We start from the raw sequence: 26681 nt of genomic DNA on the forward strand, positions 1-26681 counted from the left end.
GTTTCCAACTGGCATATTTGTATATTGGCAGGATGACAGATATACATGTAGTCCATTAGCTAACCTAGCAGTAACGGAGCTTCATAGATGAACTCAATTGTTTTTGTAAGATTACAGAAGAAAAAATGTATCACCTGGCAAAACATTTTCTATGTTGTTTTGATATGATTCATTTAAGCTATCGAAGAATTCCAGTTTTTTACCACTATTGTGAATACCAGTGAAGCCCATATGAAATTTTGCAGATTATTCTTCTATGGTTCAATAACTACTAAGCATCGATTGTTGATTCGTTTCTTATTTATCAAGGTTTCCTTATGCACCCAGAGAAGGAATACGATCACATCCCAAAATGTTATTTTTGGAGGATGAATATGTAACTTGTTTGTCGCAACCATGTTATTTTCTCGGAAAACAATTTTTTTGTGGCATCCAAAAATAAAATTTGCGCACCGCCGTTTGAAGGTAGGCAAAAGTAGCCATTTCAGAAGATCACCCACATGATGTTGTGCACAAATTTCACGATCTTATGAAACACCGTCCCACTGTGCAGTAAAGCACAAGTCTGTATTAGCCATTCTTTGTGCGCTGATTCGATGTGTAGTAAAGTCTATATAGGTCTATTTATGCTCACAAATGATGCACGTTTTCGTACATATATATCAGTGTTTCTCATCTGGCGAGCGTTTAAGTGCTATCTAGAGGCCATGAACACGTTCAAGAATCAAAGAGGTAATTAATTTTAACAGATTTCTTAGATGAAAAAATGAAAATGAAATGAAAATTAAATAATCAACAGAAATGCAATAGAAAATCTCGACTACGAGTATATACACAAAAAAGTCTATCGTTAAACTAAAGCTAGAAAACTTATTTTGTTTTAGTTAATTAAAAAAATTTTTTTTTTTAAGAAATTTTATGAACTAGAATGATCTACAACATGGTTAATATGACAACGATTTCGCGCCAATGATTTTGTTATTATCTTTAGTTAATTTTTTTTGAAGGAAAAATTTCGTAATTGAAAAATTTTAAAATATCATTAAATTCCCGTAAATTTAACAGCGCATTATGGAAATATCAAAAAATGGAATACAATTTCGTACGAGATAATTCATACTCCCCACTATTCCCACAGTTTAATTTTTTCTGTATAATATTTATTGTACGAAAATATATTAAAACATGACCTCAACTGTTCCTATTTTATAAATAACTTTCTTCTTCTTAGTTTAGAAAATGAAAGAAAGGTTTTATTAGAAATTTTTAAGTAAAATATTTTAGTATTTGCAGATTGACACAAATTAAGTAAATACTTTTTGTTAATTTGAAGAAAATTTATTTAAAATAATAAACTATTTCTATCATATTTTGAAAGCAAATTTGGATATAAAAATAGTTAAAGTGTATTTATCACTACACGAGTTGAAGAAAGCAGCAATTTAAGTAAAATTTACAAATTTAAGAAAATTTTTATCAATTTTGTGCGACGTTAGAATTTAGTAGAATTTAGTAGGGGGTATATTAACTTTATCATTCCGTTTGTAACACATTGAAATATTGCTCTAAGACCCCATAAAGTATATATATTCTGGGTCGTGGTGAAATTCTGAGTCGATTTGAGCATGTCCGTCCGTCTGTTGAAATCACGCTAACTTCCGAACGAAACAAGCTATCGACTTGAAACTTGGCACAAGTAGTTGATGTAGGTCGGATGGTATTGCAAATGGGCCATATCGGTCCACTTTTACGTATAGCCCCCATATAAACGGACCCCCAAATTTGGCTTGCGAATCCTCTAAGAGAAGCAAATTTCATCCGATCCGGCTGAAATTTGGTACATGGTGTTAGTACATGGTCTCTAATGACCATACAAAAATTGGTTCACATCTGTCCATAATTATATATAGCCCCCATATAAACCGATCCCCCGATTTGGCTTGCAAAGCCTCTAAGAGAAACAAATTTCATCCGATCCTGCTGAAATTTGGTACATGATGTTAGTATATGGTCTCTAATGACCATTCAAAAATTGGTCCATATCGGTACATAATTATATATAGCCCCCATATAAACCGATCACCGGATTAGACCTCCGGATCCTCTTGGAAGACCAAAATTCATCTGATTCAGTTCAAATTCGGTACGTGGTGTTAATATGTGGCCTCAAACACCCATGCAAAAATTGGACAAAATCGGTCCATAATTATATATAGGCCCCATATAAACCGATCCCCAGATTTGTCCTCCGGAGCCCCTTGGAAGAGCAAAATTCATCCGATTCGGTTGAAATTTGGTACGTGATGTTAGTATATTGTATCCAACAACCATGCAGGAATTAGTTCATATCAGTCCATAATTATATATAGCTCTCATATAAACCGATCCCCAGATTTGACCTCCGGTGCCTTATGGAGAAGCAAAATTCATCCGATCTGGTTGAAATTTAGTACATGGTGATAGTATATGATATTTAACAACCATGCCAACAACCATGCCAAAAGTGGTCCATATCAGTCCATAATCATATATAGCCCCCATATAAACCGATCCCGAGATTTGGTTTTGGAGTCTCTTGGAAGAGCAAATTTCATCCGAGTCAGTTGAAATTTGGTACATTGTGCTTGTATATGGCCGGTAACAACCATGTCTAACTAGGTTCATATCGGTCTATAGTTATACACGCAAAGAAAAAAAACGTTTGGAAAACGTGTACCGAAAACGTTTTTCTTTTGTTCGAGGTTTTTGAATTGCTTCGAAAAGTATACACTTTTATCACCAAAAAAATTCGTTTGTTACAAAATTTTTATTTTTTCAATAAAAAAAGTTATCTTTGAACCAACAACACATTCCTTTTCTTTTATATCAAACACTGTTCTTTTCTGACTTTAGGTCTTTAATAAGACACATTTTACAGTTCATAGTAAAAATGTAATATAGTACAATGTAATGTTGAACATTTTTTCGGAATCTTCCGACCCTATCTGGAATATATGTAAAAAAAATAACTTTGGTCGAAACAGGGATCGAACCCACGACCCTTGGCATGCAAGTCGGACGTAGCAACCACTGCTCCACGGTGCCCAACTAAATGTATTTTTCTGTTAAATAAACTTTGTTTAATCGGCTCGTGGGCGCCGCAAGCTATGCTATATAAATATAACTATGCTATATAAATATACGGCTACATGGCTCAGTGGATAGTGTGCCGGCTTACAAATTGCATGGTCCGCGGTTCGATTCTCCGTCCAGGCGAAAGGTAAAAAAAAAATTAAAAATTTATAAAATCGTATAATTTCTTCTACATTGCTTGTGTTACAGAAAAAGGTGCTAAGAACTAAAAAAACTTCGTGGAAGTGAGAAAGATGTGAGGGAAAATGCAATTAGTCAGAAAGAAAAAAAATTTTGAGTTAGTCTTTATGATATTGTTTTACATCCTGGAAAAGAATAAACGTTTAATCACAAAAAGTATATACTTTACTTCCAAATACACTTCCTTTCAGCGAAAAGCAAATGAGAAACGAACTTTGTTTGTCTAAAATTTCGTTTGGAAGGAAAGAATTATTTTTTTGCGTGTATATAGCTCTCAGATAAATCGATCCCCAATCACACAAAAATTGGTCCATATCAAGTTCATAATTGTATATAGCCCCCACATAAGCGACCCCCATATTTCAATTCTGGCTCTCTACGTATCGTGCAAAAAGTCCATATCGATTCGTAATTATTTGTAGACTTACCTATACATAACTTTTTTGTCTAATATATACCACGTATGGACTAACTCACAATTTAGAAAACGATGTTAAGAAGTTTTAAGATACCACAACCCAAGTAATTCTTTCGTAGAAGTTTCTACGCAATCCATGGTGGAGGGTACATAAGATTCGGCCTGGCCGAACTTACGGCCGTATATTCTTGTTTTTAGTTCATTTCATTAAAGTAACCAAAACTAATTTAAAATGAGCAATATTTTCTCGTTGATGTTTTTCTGAATGTATCAAACTATTTAGCAGTATTTGATATGGGGTACTTACCGCAAAAAAGCTTGGGTGATCCTGCCACTATACTGATGCCAAATATCTATGACATTCCAGCGGAAAAATACCCAAGACAAGATTGGCATGGACAAATGCTCCCAATTTGACCGATACATTGCACCATGGGATAAATAGTTCTAAAATTTATATTTGTTATAGTTTATTATTGGCAATATATATTGATTTATATTCTAACGTTAAGGGCCGGGGAAGTCAGGTAACGAAGATACAAATTTACTTCAAATATAAAGTAAGGAAAACTAAAAGCCAAGATAGGAAATGAAATTGGAAATATTAGATCACCTGGATAGCTTGCAACACACAAACTTCATCTTAGTGAGATACATCATAACTTCCTTAATTTTCTAGATAATATAATAAATATAATATATATTTCTCTAGTAGTTGTACTTTATATTGCTTTAAACTAATACTAAAAATATATATTTTAGTTCGATAATATATTAATTTTTTTTGCAATAAATGTAAGTTAAATAAATAAATTGTATTTTTATTCCAATTTTGTTTGTGTTTTTTTTTTTAAATAGTTAATATCATTTTTATCAATTTTCCTATTATTTTACTGTTAGAATATTTTGTTTTTTCTTTTAATGTTTAGAATTCTAATATTTTTTAGTATAAAATTTTCACTAGTTACTATTAAAATTGGCCTTAATGCCAAATGAACTATAATACTATGGGGATACGTTGGAATTTTTATAAACTAGAATTCAATAATAATTTGTAAGGATTATACCATTTTTAGTGAAACTAAAAATTACTTTAATCATCTATTTTAATGTAACAATCTTTAGTAAATCTTTGAATTAGTTTTAATATATGTATTAAGTAGTATTTCGTAGTATTTTTTATTTGGTTTGAGAAAAGTGAACAAAATGGTTGTAGCTGCTATGAACAAAAGTTAAATAGAAATTTCGATAGGTTTTTTCGTGTGTTTGGAATCACGGTAGACCCCATGTGAATTTGAGAGAAAATTAGTTTCATGTCTTCTTGACACATTTGAAATATACCCACTCGATGCCATTTGAAATGAAAATAGAATTAAAGTGTTTACCCCTATGCAGACCTTAGTAGGAGATGTATTTCTTATCCATATTTTGATGATTACAGTATTGATTTCGTCACATGGTGTTAACGATATTTACCTTTAGGAATTTTACTTTGGCATTAGTAAAGACTTCCTTAAGCAAATGTATTACAATTCTCCTATATTTCCCAACAAAAAAAGCATCGCCAAAAAAGTAGTGAAAATGTTCTTTTTGAATCCGGAAGTGGAGCAAAATTGGCACAGAAGCGATGAATTTAACATCCCAGCAAAAAAATTTGGAAGTTCTCCCAAAGGCACAACTTTAAGAGGACTTCCAGAAGATGTACTCCCAATGATGTTCTTTATTTTAACTACACAGGAAGTTCTATTCATTAAATTTTTTATAACATACTTTTTTCATATTTTTAATGGGCAATTTTAACTTTTTTTGTTTCAAATTGGCTAAAAACAGTTTAAGAATTCATAAAATGGTACAAATGATTTAAATTTTGTCAAAAAAATGCAAAATCCAATCTAAAAAAATTGTGAATTTTTTTAAATATTTAAGGTCAAACGTTTCAAGCATGTGTTAGAATCCATTAAAAATTATAAAAAATTATAAAAATTATTTATTTGACAAAGTATCACAGAATTTTTTAATTTACATCCAAAACATTGAATTCGGATCACAGCTAAAGAAGTGATGCAAATTCAGTGCACCGGCTTTTGAAATGGAGGACTTCCGTCCTATGACAAGCCCATGTTAAATTCATCTCTTCTGAGTCAATTTTGCACCACTTCCGGATCCAAAAAGAAAATTTTCATTACTTTTTTGGCGACGCTTTTTTTGCTGGGATGGGCTTGTCATACACGCAAAGAAAAAAACGTTTGGAAAACGTGTACCGAAAACGTTTTTCTTTTGTTAGAGTTTTTTGAATTGCTTCGAAAATTTTAAACTTTTATCACCAAAAAAATTCGTTTGTTACAAAATTTTTATTTTTTCAATAAAAAAAGTTATTTTTGAAACAACAACACAGTCCATTTCGTTTATATCAAACACTGTTCTTTTCTGACTTTAGGTCTTTAAAAAGACACATTTTACAGTTCAAAATTTAATATCCTACAATGTAATGTTGAGCATTTTTTCGGAATCTTCCGAACATATCTGGAATATATGTAAACAAAAAAAAAACAAAAAAAAACTTTGGTCGAAGCAGGGATCGAACCCACGACCCTTGGCATGCAAGTCGGACGTAGCAACCACTGCTCCACGGTGCCAAACTAAATGATTGTTTCTGTCAAATAAACTTTGTTTATTCGGTTCGTGGGCGCCGCAAGCTATGCTATATAAATATAACTTATATGGATATTTATCTATTGATGACCATAACAGGTACATAGCTCAGTGGTTAGTGTGTTGGCATACAAAGTGCATGGTCCGCGGTTCGATTCTCCGTCCAGGCGAAAGGTAAACAAATTTTAAAAATTTATAAAATCGTATAATTTCTTCTACATTGTTGGTATTACAGGAAAAGGTGTTAAGAACTAAAAAACCTCGTGGATGTGAGAAGGATGTGAGGGCAAATGCAATTAGCAAGCAAAAATGTTTTCTTTTTGTCTTTATGAAATTGTTTTTACATCCTGAAAAAGAATAAACGTTTATCACAAACAGTATATACTTTTCTTCCAAATACACTTCCTTACAGCGAAAAGCAAATGAGAAACGAACTTTGTTTGTCTAAAATTTCGTTTGGGAGGAAAGAATTATTTTTTTGCGTGTAGGACGGATGTCCATCATTTCAACAGCCATTGCACTGAATATGCATCACTTCTTTAGGTGTGATCCGAATTCTGTGTTTTGGATGTGAATTAAAGAATTTTGTGATATTTTGACAAATAATTAATTTTTATAATTTTTTATGATTTCCAACGCATTCGGACGCTTGTCTGAAACCCTTGACCTCAAATATTTTCAAAATTTCGTAGTTTTTCTGGAATGAATTTAGAAATTTTTTCGACAAAATTTAAATAATTTGTACCATTTTATTAAACCTTACTCTGTTTTTAACATATTTGAAACAAAAAAGTTAAAATTGTCCTTTAAAAATATGAAAAAAAACCCGAATTATAAAAAATGGAATTAAAAGAACTTCCTGAGTAGTTAAAATATAGAACATCTTTGGAAGAACATTTCTGGAAGTTCTTTTAAAGTTGTTCCTTTAGAACTACTTACATTTTTTGGTGGGTTTTAATAGGTTAGGTACAGTGGCAGTTCACTTAGACTATTCTGTTTATTGTTATACCACAAGTTATGAGCTTCTCTCTTATCAATGAGTGTATTCCGATTCTCTTATAAGCTCACATTGCGGTAAAACTATGAGAGAAGCTTTGAAACACTCAGAAATGTCACCAGTATTGCTGAGAATGGACAATATACCCCTGAAAAACTTTTGGGGTGTGTGTTCGAAACGGGGATTGAACCCATGACCCTATATATATATATATATATATATATATATATATATATATATATATATATATATATATATATATATATATATATATATATATATATATATATATATATATATATATATATATATATATATATATATATATATATATATATATATATATATATATATATTAGATGGGCATGATAATCATTGCACCACAGTGGCTCCCAATATGTTACTTAAAGCAGAAAAGCACACCAAAACTAGGATGTCTTTCACGAATACATCAAGAACCTTCTATCTTGAAGAAAAATATAAATTTAAAACCGGGTAAAGTCTTGGAAGTATTATTAGCTTAATACTTTGGCTTGAAATCAATGCCCAACTCAATAGATATTTTTTAGAACTGTGCAATCGTTTTCTCAGTACGAAGCTAGTCTGTAAGGATTTTTATAAAGACTTAATAAATAAAGAAGTCTTACATTTGTGCCAGATATATTCTCGGTTATAGATTCCTATATCAAAACGCAAAACTTTAACTATTTCTATTTCAACTACTACCTCATGGTCTGAATTGTAATATATAGTTATTTTTTTCATTATTAAATTTGTTGTTTTCTTCTTATAGTACAATGTATTCACAATAAAGTGCTATGTACTGTATTCAGGGTTGGCCTGTCGCAACCTGTGACTTTTGCGACATACGTTTACAACGTTATAATACGAATGTCGCAAAAGTCGTAAACGTAGTGTAGAAAACCTAATTTGGAATTAAAGAAATTATGAATATTTTTTAATTTAATTTAGTTAAGCTCCCCGATAAAAGGTATGCAAAAAATGTTTTATATTGTATTTATTCAAAACTCTACTAGATTTACATCTCTCATTCACAACTTCAAACTATTCTTGGTTTTCGTGGTCCAAGCTATAGCTGCATCAAGGAATTACTAGCTACAATTTTGAAAATTTTGTATTAGTATGGAAATTGGCTCTAATAAGTCAAAAAGTGATTTTATAAAATTCTCTCTAAACAGCAATTCACTTATATAAGACTTAAGTAGTTTTCCTTCCTTCCAGTTTCTGCAGTAATTTGTGAAAGGTTAACTATGAACGAGTACCGACCGTCACGTTTACTGCACCATTGAGTAGTTTATAGTAATTTTGGCTTCGAGTTTCCAATTGAAATAACTATATTCTCAAGTTTTTTAAACTCGTTAATAATTTTATAAACATTCCTGAGAATTGAAACTTCTTCCCATATATCATTATCTTGGAAATCATTCGCTGCCTATCTGAAGGGTCTGAAGTATTTGGAGTTTGCGATGTTTGCTACTTTTTCTACATTTACGACGTGTATGTGACGTTTACGACGTTTACAACTTTGCGACAGTCGCAAACCTTAAAATGTTTGATACAGGCCATCTCTGGCTGTATTAGAGAAACAGAATTCATTTGGTACGCAGTTAGTATAATAAATAACTCACATATTTTATTTCAGTTTGCCACTTATCTATAGTCTAGTAGTAAACGAAATATTAATTTTGTTTTTTTTTTGAAACAAACAATCTCACATCCTTCGAGTTCACCGACTTCGCTATACCCTCTCAGATGAGTTTTTTTCTTATTACTCTCTCGTTAATTTACTTTATTGGTATTTTCTTTTTTAAATCGACTTTATTTTTTGTTTGTTTTCAATTTAGTTACTTTTTAAATTTATTTGTATTTCATTTGTTCATTATTTAACCCTTGAATGCACAAGAACAGCGATTTCTCAAAAAAAAAATACAATATGCAAAATGGTAAAACAGAACATCTGCTTTTGTTTTTTATTTTTGCGTTTTTTTTTTTGCAAAAATAGTGGTTGTATCTTAAAATATACAGTACGTATTATACTTAGTTTTTGTTTACAAATACACAATTTGATTATATTAGAGCATAGATAATATAGATATTTGTACACTACACAAATTTTTTACCAACATTTTATTTCTGGTAAGAAATTTATTATTCTCCAATTTGTGGGTTTTTTAATTTTAATTTAAATTTTGGTTTCAGTTTACACATAAGTGCTATGATTTTCCAGAAAAACTTTTTCAAAACTGCGTTATTATGTTTGAAATGCAACAAACTTGATTTAATACAATTCGGTCAAAATTTTAGGAATTTTTTTCTGGTTCTCAAAATCTCAAATCTCAAAAGATACAGTGCGCATTTAAGGGTTAATATAATTAATTTTTTATTTTTATGTTTTATTTAATTTTATTTATTTTTACACGCACAGAAAAACCATGTTTGGATATGGTTGCCGCATTCATTTAATGCTTATCTAGAGCATGTAATTGCCGCGAAAACCATGTATTTTGTCTTTGTAAAAATAGTTTTCGAGCGGAGACAAATGTATGGTGGCAATAAGCATTTAAATGGTTCTCAAATGCCGCAAACATGCTCTATTATTTAAATGATAGAATTTGAGACCATTACATGGTCAGGAAAGCCATGTACCTGACCATTCAATTTTTTTTACTTTTTTGCAGGGAAAAAAGTATTTGTATAGGTTACGTATAGACATGTCTAGAACCATTGTTTTCGTGACCATTTACTTTTTTAACTTTTTTGCAGCGAAAATAATTTTATAAAACCATTGAGCAGGTACACACGATTTTCAGTTACATGATGTCTGCGTTTGTATATTTGATGGGCATATGGAATAATTACTTATTGTTGAAATTGAAATAAAATAGAGTGTGTAAAAATATATGATGTTCGCTTGAACGGCATTATAAATACAAACAAACAATGAATTAGTTTATAAATAAATAAAAACAAATAAATAAAGTTAATTTTGTGTTTTCATTTCTCAAGTGGCGTCCTTTTTTCGACGATGAAAAAAGTTTTTTCATAAAGATCAAAACATTTTAGGTTGTGACCATGTTCTTTTAACTAGAAGAAAAACATTTTTAATTAATACCATAACATTTTAAATCGTGACCGTTGTCTTTTCATTCAAACAAAATTCTTTTTATCAATATAATAACATTTAAGATGAGGACAATTATATTTTTCTTAGAACCATGTTCACTGAGCCAACATGGTTGCAGGTTAAAATGTTACATGGTCGCCGCAAAAATAGCTCCTATCATATTAGTTTGCTCTTCGAATATGATTGTGACAATCATGTTTCTTCTCTGCGTGTAATGAAGTTTCAAAGTTCATTAGGTAAACTCTTTACCTGTGGTTAGGGTATTTTACTATTTCTCGCATCTAACATAAATTTTTGAATGAATTTAAAATAACTTTTGTATACCATACAAGTTCTTGAAAAGTAATTCATAAAGATTGGCATGGTAATGCCATTGTTCCAACCTAAATTAACAATAATAGATCATCATATAGCGTAGTAATGAAGTCATGTATAAAACAGAAAAAGTATTATTAGCATAATAGATAGTGCTAAATTATAGCAGAATGTGGAAAATGGCTTTACTTTTTATTTTTATTGTAATTCACAATAGTCTACTTATGTGAGTAAATCCAATGCCCATTTGGCCGAATTCCATTTGGCAATACTGGAGAGATATGCAAACACCCGTACATAAATACACTCACAAAACCTGTTTTTTTACTTTGGAAATATATTTTAGACACACCAATTTAAATTTTGTCTTTAAAGTATGTAAAATTGTTGTACTTTTTTAATTTTATTGTGAGTGTAATTCACAATAGTCCATTTGTATGAATAAATGAAATATCCATTTGGCAGAATTCCATTTGGCAATACTGTGGAGAGAAATAAACCGACTTAAATAAATACACATTCAAAAATTTATCTACACTGAAAAAACAGTGAACACACCAGGAAGATAATTTTTGGTTAATTTTAGAAAATTTTGAATATTTTTAGAAAATTTTAACTAAACAGTATTACAAACGCTGACATGTCGCCGATATCACAAAAATAAGTAAATATTTTTCGACAAATGCAAGAAAATTTATTAGGCATAATTAATTTTTTTCAATTGTCAAAGAAAATTTTGTAGTTTGAAGGAAAAACTTGGAGTTAAAAAATGCAAGAATGTCTTTAGTGATATACGAAGTTCATGATGAACGCATTTTTGGTAAAATTTACAAATTTAAAGAAATAATGAACTATTTTGTGGGAAGCGCGAATTTAGTAAATCATTTTGCTTAATTTGAGGATAATTTTTTCCCGTTTTTTAGTTCAATTAACTAGCGTACGCAAAAAATTATTAGAGTAAATGAAACTTTCTCCAAACATAATAATTCCACGAACTAAAATAAAGTTAAATTGGCTTTAGTGAAATAGAGAGTTCACTTTTTTTTTGAGTGTATGAAAGGAAATTTGCTTAATTTCGTCTTTAAAGTCGTTTCTTTTTTATACTTTACAACAAGGGCCTATTTAGTTTGGGAAAAATGTCTTTGCTTACGAAAGTAATTGTTCTTTATGTGTTTCGCCAGAAACTGCCTACGAACAGTAATAAATAATTGATTAACCCACTTTTTATATTATTCTCATATATTCTGAATAAGTACTGAAAACATTTGGTTTTTTTTTTCAGTGTATAACTATAGGATTCAATCGAGTAGGTTGTGTAATTTTAGGGAAAAAAGCAAATACACATTCATGCAATTACAACTTTGATCACTTTTCATAAATTTCATATTTAGAGATATTTTCATAATTTATTTTTATATTTATATGTGTAGATACGTGTTATCAGTTTCAAATCAAATTGAACTTAATAAAATCTAAATAATATTTCATATATGTATGTATATATATATATATTGCAACATTCAACATTCTTTCTAACATTTGGAGGTAATATTTGTTTTGTTTTTTTGTTCACTTTATCGTATTCTATATAAGTCTAGTAAGCAATTAAAACTATTCCTAAAACTCCATTTACGTTATGTCCAATAGACAGTATCGATTATAGTGAATCCCAGCTGCTTGAACATACAGAGTGAAGGAGTGTTAGTGAAAACTACCGTTGCGGTAACTTCAGTACCCTTCTCGGCTAGATATTTGGACATGATTTTTACAACCAATTTACCTAGGCCTTTACGTCTATGAGATTCTTCAACTTGCAAGAGGCCCAAAGAGCCCAAGGGTTGTCTATCGGAAAGAAAGAAATAAAGAAAAAATAATAAAAAAAAAGAAAAATTATATTAATTCAAGTCCAAAGTATATTATTTGTTCGTAGTAGCTAAAGGTTTTCAAATATTCATTACTATGTGGAAAATTATTTTAATTAATTAATTATTTTATATACTGCAAGAAAAAAAAAACACAATTTGTGTTAAACAAAAACATTCGTTTGGGAGTAAAATATTTTTAATTTTTGTTTATCCCTTCTCTATTTTCCCATTTTGTAGTAAAACTTTTCAAAACTAATTTAGTGTAGAGCACTCGTATATAATAAATGTCTTAGTACAATTTATACAGTGTGTCATTATTTAGGTATGAAATTTATGATATGTTTAGTGATTGGTTTTCCTATTTTTGTACAATTTCTTTAGAGCATAGGAAAAATACACTCATAACATAAAGACAAAACCAATTAAATGCGACGGTAGTCACGTTTGCTTACACACAAAGAATTTTTCCCTTCTAGACAAATAGAAATTTTAGACAACAACAATGTGTCCTTTTGTGTTTAATGAGCTTTCTGCCAGAGCAATAAAACTCAGAAAGTGAAGCTTATTTGAAACCACAAAATTCGTTTGTCTACAATTTCATTTTAGTTTGGAGAAAAGATCCAAAGGAACGTTTCTACCAACAAATCAATACTCCCTTTGATAATTTTCAATACATTATGTTTTTCCAAGTGTAATTATTACAGAAACCAAAGACCTCGAACTTGAATTAATCTTTTACAAAATCAATAAAGACCCTGAAATGCAATGCATTGTATGGGGCTGCTACTATGTAAAAACAAACCACAAAAGAAAAATTCTTCAACTTACATTAAACACCAGGCCACCAGCTGATCACCCTCAAAGAGGCCAACACTTTTATTGAATTTTATCAAGTGACGGACAAATTTCTCCGAATCTGCACTTCGATGGGGCCACACACTGTTGACAAACTCGGCATGTGTTTCATCCAAATCCCTTGTGGTGATATTCTCGGGCAGTCTGTGGGGAGGAAAAATAACATTAATAAGTATAATCGCTACACTTCCTTTTAAATATTGCCATTTGTTCACTCTGTATTAAATTTTAAAGCTTCTTCGCGGGTGACATGCTGCCAAACAGTGCCGGTATAAGGAATCTGCTGCCTGTCCTGGCCAGAATGTTGCAAGTGTTTCTCGACGGCAGGCATTATGCGCTCCGGGACACCAGTTACAATTTTTGTCTTATCGAAACAGTCCAGGGTATTCACTAACTCCGTAAGATCCTCGTTGAGGGTGTTGCAAAATAATTGATTGACCGATTGGAACTACGTAAGAGATGATTACGTTTACGGTGTTGGTAAGGCTTCTTGTATTGATTATACTTACATCGACCACATAAGTCCCATCGATTTCCCATTCTTTACTAGCGGTAAAGATTTTCAGCGGCAAATTTGGATCTTGGGTAACCCAGTCGATAAACATCTGCAAGGCATTGTAGGCGGAAGCTCGATTCTTATGTTTTTGATATAAATCACGTAACTGGGGCCATTTCTCGAATGGTATCTCAATCAATTTGCTTTGCATTTTGTCTTTTGGTGATTGGGAAATGCGACCGAATAGAAAAGCACGCAAGTTCTTTGCCCGACCAAGTCTAAAAGAGAACTGAACACAAAAAACCCTAAAGAAAAATGAGAATCATCTTTCTAATAAACTATCAAAAACATTTCTTATTTTTATGTATTTCCACACTTTGAGAAATAATTATGAAAAATATATTTTTTAATGTATTCCAAGAGATTTTCTTTTTTATTTTATTCTACTTTTTTTTTTTGTTTTGAGAAAATCACACCACAAGAATTTTGTACCAAATAAAAGCTGATACTATGTTAGCTTTTAATTGCGTACATGCAACTTTGTGTTGAGGGGAAATTCAAAAGTTACTTTTATTGCCAAGGTATTGGTATTTTGTTTTAGACAGGAATGTTTTATTTATAAATGTGTATTGAAATTGTTTATTTTTAAGGTGTTCATTGATTTTTATATTAGTAATAGTAAACATAAATAAAATGTTTTTTTACACAGAAAAAAAATCCGTTGTAAAACTCATACTAAAACTGAACTTATGTTTATTGGAAAAAAATATTTGACTTGAGTTTATTTTTTAATAAATTCTCCCCAGCGAAAGTTTCTCAAAAATTTTATTAACTAAACATGAGTATAAATTTCAAAGGAGCAAAAGGTTTTCGTACACTTCTCAAAATCTCTAAGAATGAACTACAGCGTGGTTAAAAAGGTAATGATTTGATTTTCAGCAAGAAAATTAACTCCATATAATGAATATGAATGAATTGTAATTATTTTTATATTAACCTGATAATATCAATGGAGGTGGGTTTTTCGTCCAAATGCATTATTCTTCATATTATTATAAGTTTCATATGAGCTTATTCGCAATGAAGATGGGGGATTATTGAATAAATGCCAGATGCTAATCTAGATAAGCCTGATTCATTTTGAGTCATTTTCTTTTCAAGAAATTAATAATAGCAATTCCTTAATCTTCATGCCCGATAACCTCGTGTGAAATTTATAAAAGCAGTAATAAGCCACAAACTAATAGATCCACCCAAAGCCACAAACTACTAGATACACCCTTTCCTCCGAAATAGACAAAAACACAACTCCTCCTTGTTAGAAAGTATTTTCTTTAAGAGCAAATAAACCCGAAGAATTTTCAAACAAACCTTGCAACGAGTATCTAAAATATTTTTATTTGCTTTTGAAGAAAATTTTTTTAGTGTCGAAATAAAACTCTATTTGTCTAACAGTGCGTTCCTCAGAAAAGGAAAATCTTCTTTCAGAGTAAGTTTGCAATCTCCACCATGGATTGCATGCAAAACCTCCGACCTCTTTGGAATCATATTTTGGGCCCAAATATGCTATGATTACTATAGAATTAAAATATTGTAAAACTTACAGAGTTTATGAACCTATATAGATGTGACCAAAAGGAAGTCCAAGAGTTAGTAATAAAACTATACAGGGCCAAATGCACAAGAACACTAATTTACCAAAATGGTAAAAAAAGAACATCTGAATAACACATTTTTTGCGTACTGTATCTTTATACCCTGCGCCACACTGTGGAACAGGGTATTATAAGTTAGTGCATATGTTTGCAACACCAAGAAGGAGACGAGATAGACACATGGTGTCTTTGGCAAAAATGCATCTTTCGCTCGATATGGACTAATACGGTCCCAGAAGCCAGAGTTTTACCCCAATTTGGTTGAAATTTTGCACTAGGAGTACAATTAGTAGTGTAGTCAAGTGTGCCAAATTTTATTGAAATCGGTTCAGATTTAGATATAGCTCCCATATATATCGTTCGCCCGATTTACACTCATATGACCACAGAGGCTAATCTTTTACTCCGATTTAATTGAAATTTTGCACAGGGAGTAGAATTAACATTGTAGCTATGCGTGCCAAATTTGATTTGAAATCGTTTCAGATTTAGATATAGCTCCCATATATATGTTTTTCTGATTTCATTTTCCTTGTAAAATCGCCACTGCTTAGTCGAAAAGTTGTAAAAATGTCTCTATTTTTCCTAAACTTCGAATACATACATATCGAGCGATAAATCATAAATAAACTTTTGCGAAGTTTCCTTAAAATTGCTTCAGATTTAAATGTTTCCATATTTTTTTAATAACATTGTGTTCCACTAAAATTTTCCACCGACTTAAATTTTGAGTCTATAGATTTTGTAGAAGTCTATCACATTCTGTCCAGATCGAGTGATATTTAAATGTATGTATTTGGGACAAACCTCTATATATTCAGCACCCAACACATTTGACGGATGTGATATGGTATCGAAAATTTAGATCTACAAAGTGGTGCAGGGTATAATATAGTCGGCCCCGCCCGACTTTAGACTTTTCTTACTTGTTTAAATTAAGTTTTTGTTTAAAAATAAGCAATTTACAACAAACTTTACTTCATAGTCAACAGTCAACATTTTAAGAATTTTTTTTCTAAGGATATAGTGCGTATTTAAGGGTTAATATGTTTATTAATTCTTACTGTTTTTTAACAAATTTGAATTTTGAATCAAAGTTATTCCTACTAAATGCGAAAAAAAAGAATAAAAAATGTAATTAAAACAGCATCTATTGAAGAACATTTTTGCAGGTCCTATTAAAAGTTATATGGAGTTATTGACCGGTATGGACAATTTTTAACACAGTCGTTAGGGGTCATATGCCAACATCACGTACAAAATTTCAACCGGTTCAGATGTAATTTGCTTAATTTGGCATATCTGGGGGACGGTCCATTTACCATACCATTCGACCTACATTAATAACGGCTTAATTCAGAAGTTACCGTAATTTCAACAGACGGACGGACGAACATCATTAGAACGAATCGGAATATCACCACGACTCAGAATGTATATGGGTCTGAGACCAATACTTCAATGTGTTACCAACTGTATGACAAAGTTAGTGTACTAGGCTAGAGGGTGTACAAATTGTAATTTTTCTGGCCCAATCCCAATCTAATTATTTAAATTCATGGTAGGGGGTATATAAGCTTCGAGCTAGCCAAACTCGATAGTGTTTAACATTTGTGCTTTTTGCTGTATAAACACAGCAGGATTGTCACGCGTCCAAGTAATGCAATATTAAATCGAATAGGAAAGCGCTTTCCAATGCCAATAGAGGCTCTATTGGGTACGAAATCCTACAAAAACCACGGAAAGCTTCTACCTCTTAGTTAATGGTTAGTATTTTGGAAGAAATCCAAAATCGATAGAGCTTTCTGTGTTCTTGCTTGCTTTTTGACAATAATTGAATGTGGAAATTGGCATTCCTTTTTTTCGAGTGTATGGGAAAAGATGTCCGCTGCTAGTAAACAAAGAATTTAAAATAGTTTTTATCTAAGAATACATAATGTGTCGTTACTTTTGGGTAGCCGAAATGTGTGTGTAAGGTATTCCTAGGGCAGACATTTCTTCTTGTCGACCATTTCGTCAGCTGTGAGTGAGAGTGTGGGCTTTCTCTTTGTCGGTGTGATATAAGAATGATTTTCTCTAAATGAGGGAAAACAAACAACTGCAACTACACACGTGAATTTCAAAACCCCCCCAATTGTACAACAAATATGGAAATTATTTTTGGAACATATTTGGTGACGTATATTATCCCTTAGAAATTGCTAAAATTGCATTAGGCTACCAAAGCAAACTGTATGCAAGTGAGGGCAACATTAGACTATGTGTTCACAATGGGAGGAACCGAAAGAACCTAATAGGTAGTATTTTTACCATCTTGCATTGGGAATAATAATCAAAGTCACAATGAAAAACAATACACGGAGCAAAAATACAATTTTGAGAAAACAGATGTCCCAAAACTGACTAAAGCCACCCAGCAAAAAAAGCGTAGCCGAAAAAGGAATGAAAATGTTCTTTTTGGATTCGGAAGTGGTGCAAAATTGACGCAGAAGCGATGAATTTAACATGGGCTTGTCATAGGACGGAAGTCCTCCATTTCAACAGCCGATGCACTGAATTTGCATCACTTCTTGAGGTGTGATCCGAATTCAATGTTTTGGATGTAAATTAAAAAATTCTGTGATATTTTGGCAAATAAATAATTTTTATATTTTTTTATAATTTTTAATGGATTCTAACTCTTGTCTTAAACGTTTGACCTCAAATTTTTTTCAGATTGGACTTAGCATTTTTGTCGACAAAATGTAAATAATTTGTATCATTTTATGAATTCCTAAACTGTTTATAACCAATTTGAAACAAAAAAAGTTAAAATTACCCATCAAAAACATGAAAAAAGCATGTTGTAAAAAATTGAATGAAAAGAACTTCCTGTGTAGTTAAAATAAAGAACATCCTTGGGGGTATATCTTCTGGAAGTGCTTTTAAAGTTGTGCCTTTGGAAGAACTTCCCCTTTTTTTTGCTGGGCAATTGTAATGTTGTGTCAAATGGGAGCTTTTTACTGATGTGGACTATGTAATTAATTTCGCTGACGCCAACGAGTTATGCGTGTGAAATCAATTGCAATTTGGCGACAGTTTCGTGTTACGTATAAACGTCATACGAAAGGAATTCACATGAATTTCACAAACACAAAATGGAAGCGATAACATTAAGAGAAACTAAGAACGGTACTATCCTTACTACAAAAAATATGCATTCTGTTCTCAAAATTTCAAACATTTTCTGGTTACACTGGAAGTCGTTTGTTGTAGAACTATTTCAAATTATTTGGTATGGATCGATTTTCACATATATGGCTTGTATGAAGCCCCTTATACGGTGACAAACATAAGTATTGGCTAACCAAACAAATTTGATAATAACCACATGTTAAAGTGATATGAAGCTATTTTAAATTAAAAAAATATTTTAATTCGCATTTTTACCCTTTAAATTTTTAGATTATAAAAATTTGAAAAAGCAAATTTTTTGATGAACAAACCTATTGGCACAGGTAGTTCTAAATTAGTTTTTTGGTACATTTAGTACTTGATGGGCATTCATTTTTGTTAGATAAGAGCATCAAGCTGTCTAGCTATTGAATGGACTAATTTTTTATGTTATCTGTACCTATATTCCCACATTCTTCCATCAGTATTGTACTAAATTTCATCAAAATCGGTTAATAATAGGGACAGGAATACTGCGAGCAACAAATACATGGACAGGCGGAAGGACACCAAGGGTCAAACCGAGGGAATCTGGAGGAGATTCTGTAACGATCGGTATATATTTTATGGGGCCTAAAATCAATATTTCTGGTATGCACATTTTTTGCATTTACTATGTGCTTTTGGGTATAAAGGGTGATACGGTCAAAATTTGGTCAATATAAACTTGACGTATTTCTTTCAATTTTGCATTTAAAAAAACCTGAACACCCCTCATTTTGAAGGTGTGTGTGTGTACAATGTTGCTCCTATTTTGATTTTGGAATTCACTCTTCAGTTGTCAAAATGCCGTCCAAGCAAGAAGAGCAGCGTATCAAAATTTTGCTCGCGCATCGCGAAAATCCGAGCTACTCGCACGCAAAGCTGGTAAAATCGCTAAAAGTTGCCAAACCAACCGTTACAAATGTAATTAAAGTGTTTGGGGAACGTTTGTCGACAGCCAGGAAGTCTGGATCGGGGGGAAATCGAAAACCGGAAGCCGCTGAGACGACAAAGAGAGTTGCCGGTAGTTTCAAGCGAAACCCTAACCTCTCTCTCCGAGATGCCGCAAATAAGCTGGGTGTATCGTCTACAACCGTGCATCGGGCCAAAAAACGAGCCGGACTATCGATTTACAAGGTAGTGACTCCAAATCGCGATGATAAACAAAATACGACGGCCAAAGCGCGATCCCGGAGGCTGTACACGACGATGCTGACGAAGTTTGACTGCGTGGTAATGGACGACGAAACCTACGTCAAAGCCGACTACAAGCAGCTTCCGGGACAGGAGTTTTATACGGCAAAAGGAAGGGGAAAGGTAGCAGATATTTTCAAGCCATAAAACTGTCAAAGTTCGCAAAGAAATATATGGTTTGGCAAGCCATCTGTACCTGTGGCTTGAAAAGCAGTATTTTCATAGCTTCTGGGACTGTCAACCAAGAAATTTACCTGAAAGAGTGTTTGAATAAACGTCTGCTGCCTTTCCTGAAGAAACACGGCTGTTCCGTACTGTTTTGGCCATTACGGTAAAAACGCCATAGAGTGGTACGCCGCCAACAACGTGCAGGTGGTTCCCAAGGACAAGAACCCTCCCAACGCGCCAGAGCTCCGCCCACTTGAGAAATACTGGGCTATTGTCAAGCGGAACCTAAAGAAGACCAAAAAAACTGCTAAGGACGAGCAGCAGTTCAAGGCAAACTGGCTTGCTGCGGCGAAGAAGGTGGGCTGTACAAAATTTGATGGCAGGTGTCAAGCGTGAATATTTTTCCTGAATTTTATACTAATTGAACTTGAAAAAGAAATGTAATTTGATTTTTTAAATAAACGATTTCACCGATTTACACGCATTTTCCCTTGACCAAATTTTGACCGTATCACCCATTAATAAAGTGATGTACCAATATTTATGTGTGCTACTGTATGTGGCAATGGGTTTCATATACACTCAAGGGAGACACTGTGGTGCACGCCTTGCATACATGGGTTCCATCCCAGTTACGACCACACACCAAAAAGATTTTCAGCGGTGAATTATCTCCTCTTAGTAAAGCTGGTGGCATTCCTGAGTGTTTCAAAGCTTCCTTAAGTGGTTCATCGCTATGTGGAACGCTGTTAGGACTCCGCTATAGAAAGCAGGACATTGTCATTGAGATGGACATGGAATCGGGCAGCACTCAGTGTTAAGAGAGAAGTTTGCCACTGTGATACCACAATGAACTGAATAGTCTAGATGAATACGAGGGCGGTTCGGAAACTTCTTATCCTATCAATGAAAGTGAATAGTTAGTTTTTCAAAAATATTTTTATTTTTCAATATAATATTCTGGAACTTCAATCCACTTAGTCCAACGCTTTTCTAGCAATTCTATCCCTTGATTAAAATAGTTTTCCTCAAGGTCTTCAAAATAGTGGTTTACAACTGTAATTGCATCTTCATTTGATGGTAAAACGCTTGCCAGCACACAAAAAATTTTTTTTCTGATTCAATCACCAAATTAATTGATCCAATTAATTTTTTAATTGAAATGTCTTCAATCACGAAAATGATAGTATCAATCACAGTTTTAATTGGGCATAGAAAAAATTCTTGATTAAAAAATTAATTGATTTTTTCAGCAAATTACAATTAAATTTTTAATTGATTCAATTAAAAATTTAATTGATGTTGATTGCAAAACTCAATTAATTTATTAATTAAAAAAGGTAACTACTTGTAATTACTTTCTGAATTGGCTTAGAGTTTTTATTTCGATTAACAAATGATTGTTTGAAATACATTTTTAATTAAAAATTAAAAAAATAAGCACTTTTTTTAACTGAATTAGTCTTCCGAATTTGATTAAAAAGTTAATTGTATCAATTAATTTATTAATTGAAAAAATTTTAAACTTCAATTAACTTTTTAATTGGAGAAAAATTGGTGATATTTTTTTCTGTGAGCAAGGAATTTTTTTAGATTTGGGAACAAGTAAAAGTCTCTGGGAGCTAAATCAGGAGAATAAGGTGGGTGGTTAAGCAACTCGTACTTTAATTCGTTGATTTTAGCCATTGTTAAAACACTCTTGTGCGCTGGTGCGTTGTCTTGATGAAAAATTATTTTTTGTGTTGTAAGCCAGGACGCTTAAAATCCATTTTATTTCGCTTAAAACGATCCAACCAAGCTTGAGAAATGTTCATTCTTATGCGTTTGTGATCGACTTTTAACAAATGCGGCACCCATCTTGCAGAAAGCTTTTTCATCTGTAGTTCTTCATGCAAAATTGGACTCGATCATTTGAGATGCTCATGATATTAGCAATTTCACGCACTTTTATTCGTCGATCATTTAATACCATATCATGCACTTTGGCTACAATTTCTGTTGTTGTTGCTGTTTTTGGACGTCCACTACGTGGTTCATCTTCAATGCTTGTACGACCACGTTTAAATTCAGCAACCCAATTTTTTACTGTTGCATATGAAGGAGCACTTTCACCTAACACATTCACCATATCATTATGCATTTCTTGTCCCGATAAACCTTTTTTATGTAAATATTTAATGACAGCACGTATCCATTGTAAAACAAACTGCGGATGCGTCTTTTTTGAACACCTGTTTCTATATGAAGGAGTTGCCAGATTGAAACAAAATTTAACATGTGTTCATAATAGAGATGGAAGTTTCCAAAACACTTAACTTTTTTCTGTTTATACCGCGCTTTTTGTGCTAGGCTAAGTTTCCGAACTGCCCTCGTAATATCGGGTTGCCACCATACCTAACCTAAGCTATATATACTCAAAAATAAGTGAACCCACCAAGAAGAAAAAAGTAAGTTAATTTTAGAAAATTTAAAGTAAACTGTATTACAAGCACCGATATTTCACGCTAAGTTAAAAAATATTATTAGATACTATTAATTTTTTTTTTTTCGAAGTTAAAGATGGGCGCATTTGTGGTGAAATGTAAACATTTTAAGAAATTCTGAACTATTTTGAGGGAAATATAAATATATTAAACTTTATGCTTCGTTTGTGTATACAATTTTTCTTTTTTTTTACTTCATTTAGTCATTTCTCAATTGAGAAAATTTTAACGAAAACCTAAAAAGATATATGAAATGAAATACTGTTAAATTGGCTTTAATGGTCATCATTTAATGTTCACTGTTTTTTGAGTGTAGCTTTTAGCCTATTTCCCCGATAATTATCGAGCAGTCCAATCAATAGGTCCCTCCATAGAATTAGTTTTGCTGATATAAAAGATATACATTCACTTTGTCGCCAATAAGAACACAAAAAACCAAGTAAATACGTCAGTAATAACAACACATCGCACAATGGGTTGGATTCACACAAACTTCACTTAAATTAATGTTAACAACTTGTACAAAAATTTTATACGTCAACAAAAAGCCAATAAATGTTTCTGGTTCACATCGCTCGTACCTTCGTAAAATTTATTTTCACAATTTCAACGCACATTATTTTTTCGAAATCGTGAACATGGCTTATAGATATCATAACTTCCATAGTCAATTAGTTCAAATACAATGATCAGTCAAACTAAAACCATACAGTGGGGCAATTTAAAATAATAATGTGGTTATTTTAGCAAAAAATTACTGCTTACCTATTTTCAGCAGAGAGTTATCACTTTAAGCATTTTTTCTATTCCATCTACTAAGTTTTGTTAGAAATTATCCAAATTCTCCAGGTCAGACCTTGTACTAAATACTCCTCTACATCGGATTTCATGCAAAACTGATATATGTTATAACCTGAAGAATAATCATGGACAATAATAATGGACCCATGTTACGTTTAACACAAAGCCACACACAAAAAAAATTCACGAACATTTTTCCAATTAAAATTTTAATTGAGTTTTAAAAAATATTCAATTAAAAATTTAATTGATTCAACAAATTTTTTAATTGAAACAAAAATCAATCACAAAAATAATAGTATCAATTAATTTTTTAATTGGATCAATTAACTTTTTAATTGACCTTCAATTAATTTTTTAATTGATACTATCATTTCTGTGATTGAAGACATTTCAATTAAAAATTAATTGGATCAATTAATTTCGTGATTGAATCAGAAAAAATTTTTTTTTTGTGTGCACTGGTGATTGTAAATAGTTCCATTTACATAAAGTAGAAGTCGAAGCCGATACAAATTTTCATATCCTTTTCTTTTACCCTTGAGTTCCGGTTCGAATATGAGTACAAACCCAAAGCCTCTAAGATGTTTTAAAATATTCTTATAGACACTTACACTTTCTCCGTGTTCTATTTTCGTAAAAGATGATACGTTTCTATATGTAATAACTTTTGTTTTGTATCAGGCGAATTGTTTACCAACCGTAAGATAGTGGTTACTACCAAGGGTTTACAACCCCAATCATTTAGGACAAACTACCCTTAACAACCAATCTCATCTCTTGTGTTGGTAGTTACAACCACGATTCTATATCGGGGTGTTTGTGAGTGAATATGGGTTTGGTAACACACTCATCGCGAAACATTACATTTTAATAACATCAATATATCTGTATTTATTTCGCTTTAAATAAACAAAAATATATGCAGGATTTTCCATTTTACTCAAATAAATCCCGAAAATTTGCTTCACATTTTCACACTTTTCTTCACATTTGGAAGCCCTTCATGTAAACAAATGTATACCAAACAATATGAAGGTCATCTCTCCTTTTCACTAAGAGAGCAAATGCCAGAAGTGTAAATAAAATTGAATTCTCTGTTTTTTTCAGCCATCCAATAAATATTCTTACTACTTCACATTGATTTTTCAGGTATTTATTTTTGGCACTGTTCACTTAAAAAGTCCTTACCATTCGTAACCTATTTATGATTTTTAATTGAAAACTTTTAAGTATCACAAACACTCACACCGATATTAAAAATTCCTTTTACACTAACTGCATGACATTTCCATGCCGAATCAATCCAAACTGCATGACATTTCACGATGTGCATGTGACTCCCCCAGTTGTACAATAACAAATCTGTATCCTGTTTCTTATTTAGCTTTCACATCCGTTTTCAATACATACAAACGACAATACATTACACAGAAAAAAGCCGGATTAGAAGAAACTAACGGCGTTGATTTCTATATCGCACAGAAAAAAACCGGATTAGAAAAAAGTGACGGCATAGTCCGATTGCATGAAATACGATAACTGCTCTCTTATGAAAACAACTCTCTGTGTCAATACTGCCATCTTTTGGTTAAATAGGCAATTGTTAAAGAGCTTTGCGCGTATGGACTAGTCAAGTAGTTTAAAGTAATATCCGACAGATGGAGCAAATCAAACTTTATCGGCAATTGACATTGACAATGCTATACTATACTCGTACAGATAGGTTAATTAGATAGCTTAAAAAGTTGAATCTCATCGGAATAGATAAGGAGCGTTGCGAGAGCTACAATAATGGCTTTATTGTATGAATCTATGAGAAACCAGGGATGGGAAATGCAATTTTTTAGAAAGTACCAAAATGGCATTTTTTAGCGAAAAAGTATACTTTCCTCTATATTTCGGTTTTTAGTCAACAAAAGCACCATGCTTTTAAATTTCTGAGGTACTAAGATTCAGTAGGTAATGAATATGAGCACATCACATAAACGAAGAAAGAAAGTTAAGTAATTATTCATTTTTTTTTGTTTTGTTTCGGTAGGACAATATATCGTATAAGAAAAACACTACCATTGCAAAAATATACTTCTTATAAGAAAATTTCGTAATACTACTGCTACTATTCAGAGTTTTTTCAACGGCAACACTACAATGAATCCCTGTTGGTAATTAGTGTATTAGTGTTATACAAGAACAGGAATCGGAAGGAGAGAAAGATAAAGTAGAGATATCCGACACTGAAGGAAAGCCAAGTTGTTTCTTTTTACAACTGTATATGGTCTAATGGCGCTAAAATCTGCAACAATGAAATAAATCATTCTTTCAAAGAAAAATAATTATTTTTTTTTAATTCTTGCTAAACAATTAGTGATTTACGAGTATGAACCAAAGTATTATTAAGGAAATAAAAACTGTTTGTATCTGAAAATACAAATGACTTTTATTAATTTATTTAGCTTTTTCTTTATATTGCTTTTATTTTGAAACATAATGAAGTCTTCAAATTGTAATCTTTTAATAAAAATTGTTTAATATTATAATACAAATATTTACTATTATCTCGATTAATGAAAGTACAGCTCAATGAAATTTTCCTAAACGTGAGTGTAAAGATCAATGACCGTACACATAATTTCAATATGAGCAAAAGAAAATGTTCGTACGATTCCCACAAATATGAAGAGTGAACTATTGTATGATTAGGTTAGGTGGCAGTCCGATATTTCAGGCTCACTTAGACTATTCAGTCCATTGTGATACCACATTGGTGAACTTCTCTCTTATCACTGAGTGCTGCCGGATTCCATGTTAAGCTCAATGACAAGGAACCTCCTTTTTATAGCCGAGTCCGAACGGCGTTCCACATTACAGTGAAACCACTTAGAGAAGCTTTGAAACCCTCAGAAATGTCACCAGCATTACTGAGGTGGGATAATCCACCGCTGAAAAACTGTTTAGTGTTCGGTCGAAGCAGGAATCGAACCCACGACCTTGTGTATGCAAGGCGGGCATGCTAACCACTGCACCACAGTGGCTCCCGCAGTCATATCAAAAATTTTTTCAGGAATGGTCCAAACAAACTATTGTTTGTATTGTTCAAACATATTATCAATTTAGGGCATACACTGGT

At 32.0% G+C, this 26681-nt stretch overlaps 1 protein-coding gene across 1 annotated transcript; it reads right to left on the minus strand.

Moving 5' to 3' along the window:
• Positions 1 to 12208: 12208 nt before the first annotated feature.
• LOC142227385 (uncharacterized) lies at positions 12209 to 24916 on the minus strand. Its single transcript, XM_075297901.1, has 5 exons — positions 24801 to 24916; positions 14069 to 14344; positions 13775 to 14007; positions 13533 to 13703; positions 12209 to 12681 (listed from the first exon to the last, which is right to left on the minus strand). Exons 1-5 carry the CDS (start codon positions 24885 to 24887, stop codon positions 12474 to 12476), a joined length of 975 nt encoding a protein of 324 aa, XP_075154016.1. The 5' UTR covers positions 24888 to 24916; the 3' UTR covers positions 12209 to 12473.
• Positions 24917 to 26681: the final 1765 nt, after the last annotated feature.

This window comes from Haematobia irritans, chromosome 2 (assembly GCF_050003625.1).
Source record: "Haematobia irritans isolate KBUSLIRL chromosome 2, ASM5000362v1, whole genome shotgun sequence".
NCBI classification, from domain to species: domain Eukaryota; kingdom Metazoa; phylum Arthropoda; class Insecta; order Diptera; family Muscidae; genus Haematobia; species Haematobia irritans.

Coding starts and splice junctions, on each gene's coding strand:
- LOC142227385 (XM_075297901.1), bottom strand. CDS start 24,887: ATGCACATCGTGAAATGTCATGCAGTTTGGATTGATTCGGCATGGAAA. Junction 14,008..14,068: donor ATGGGACTTATGTGGTCGAT/GTAAGTATAATC, acceptor TCTCTTACGTAG/TTCCAATCGGTCAATCAATT. Junction 13,704..13,774: donor GCTTTAAAATTTAATACAGA/GTGAACAAATGG, acceptor TCCTCCCCACAG/ACTGCCCGAGAATATCACCA.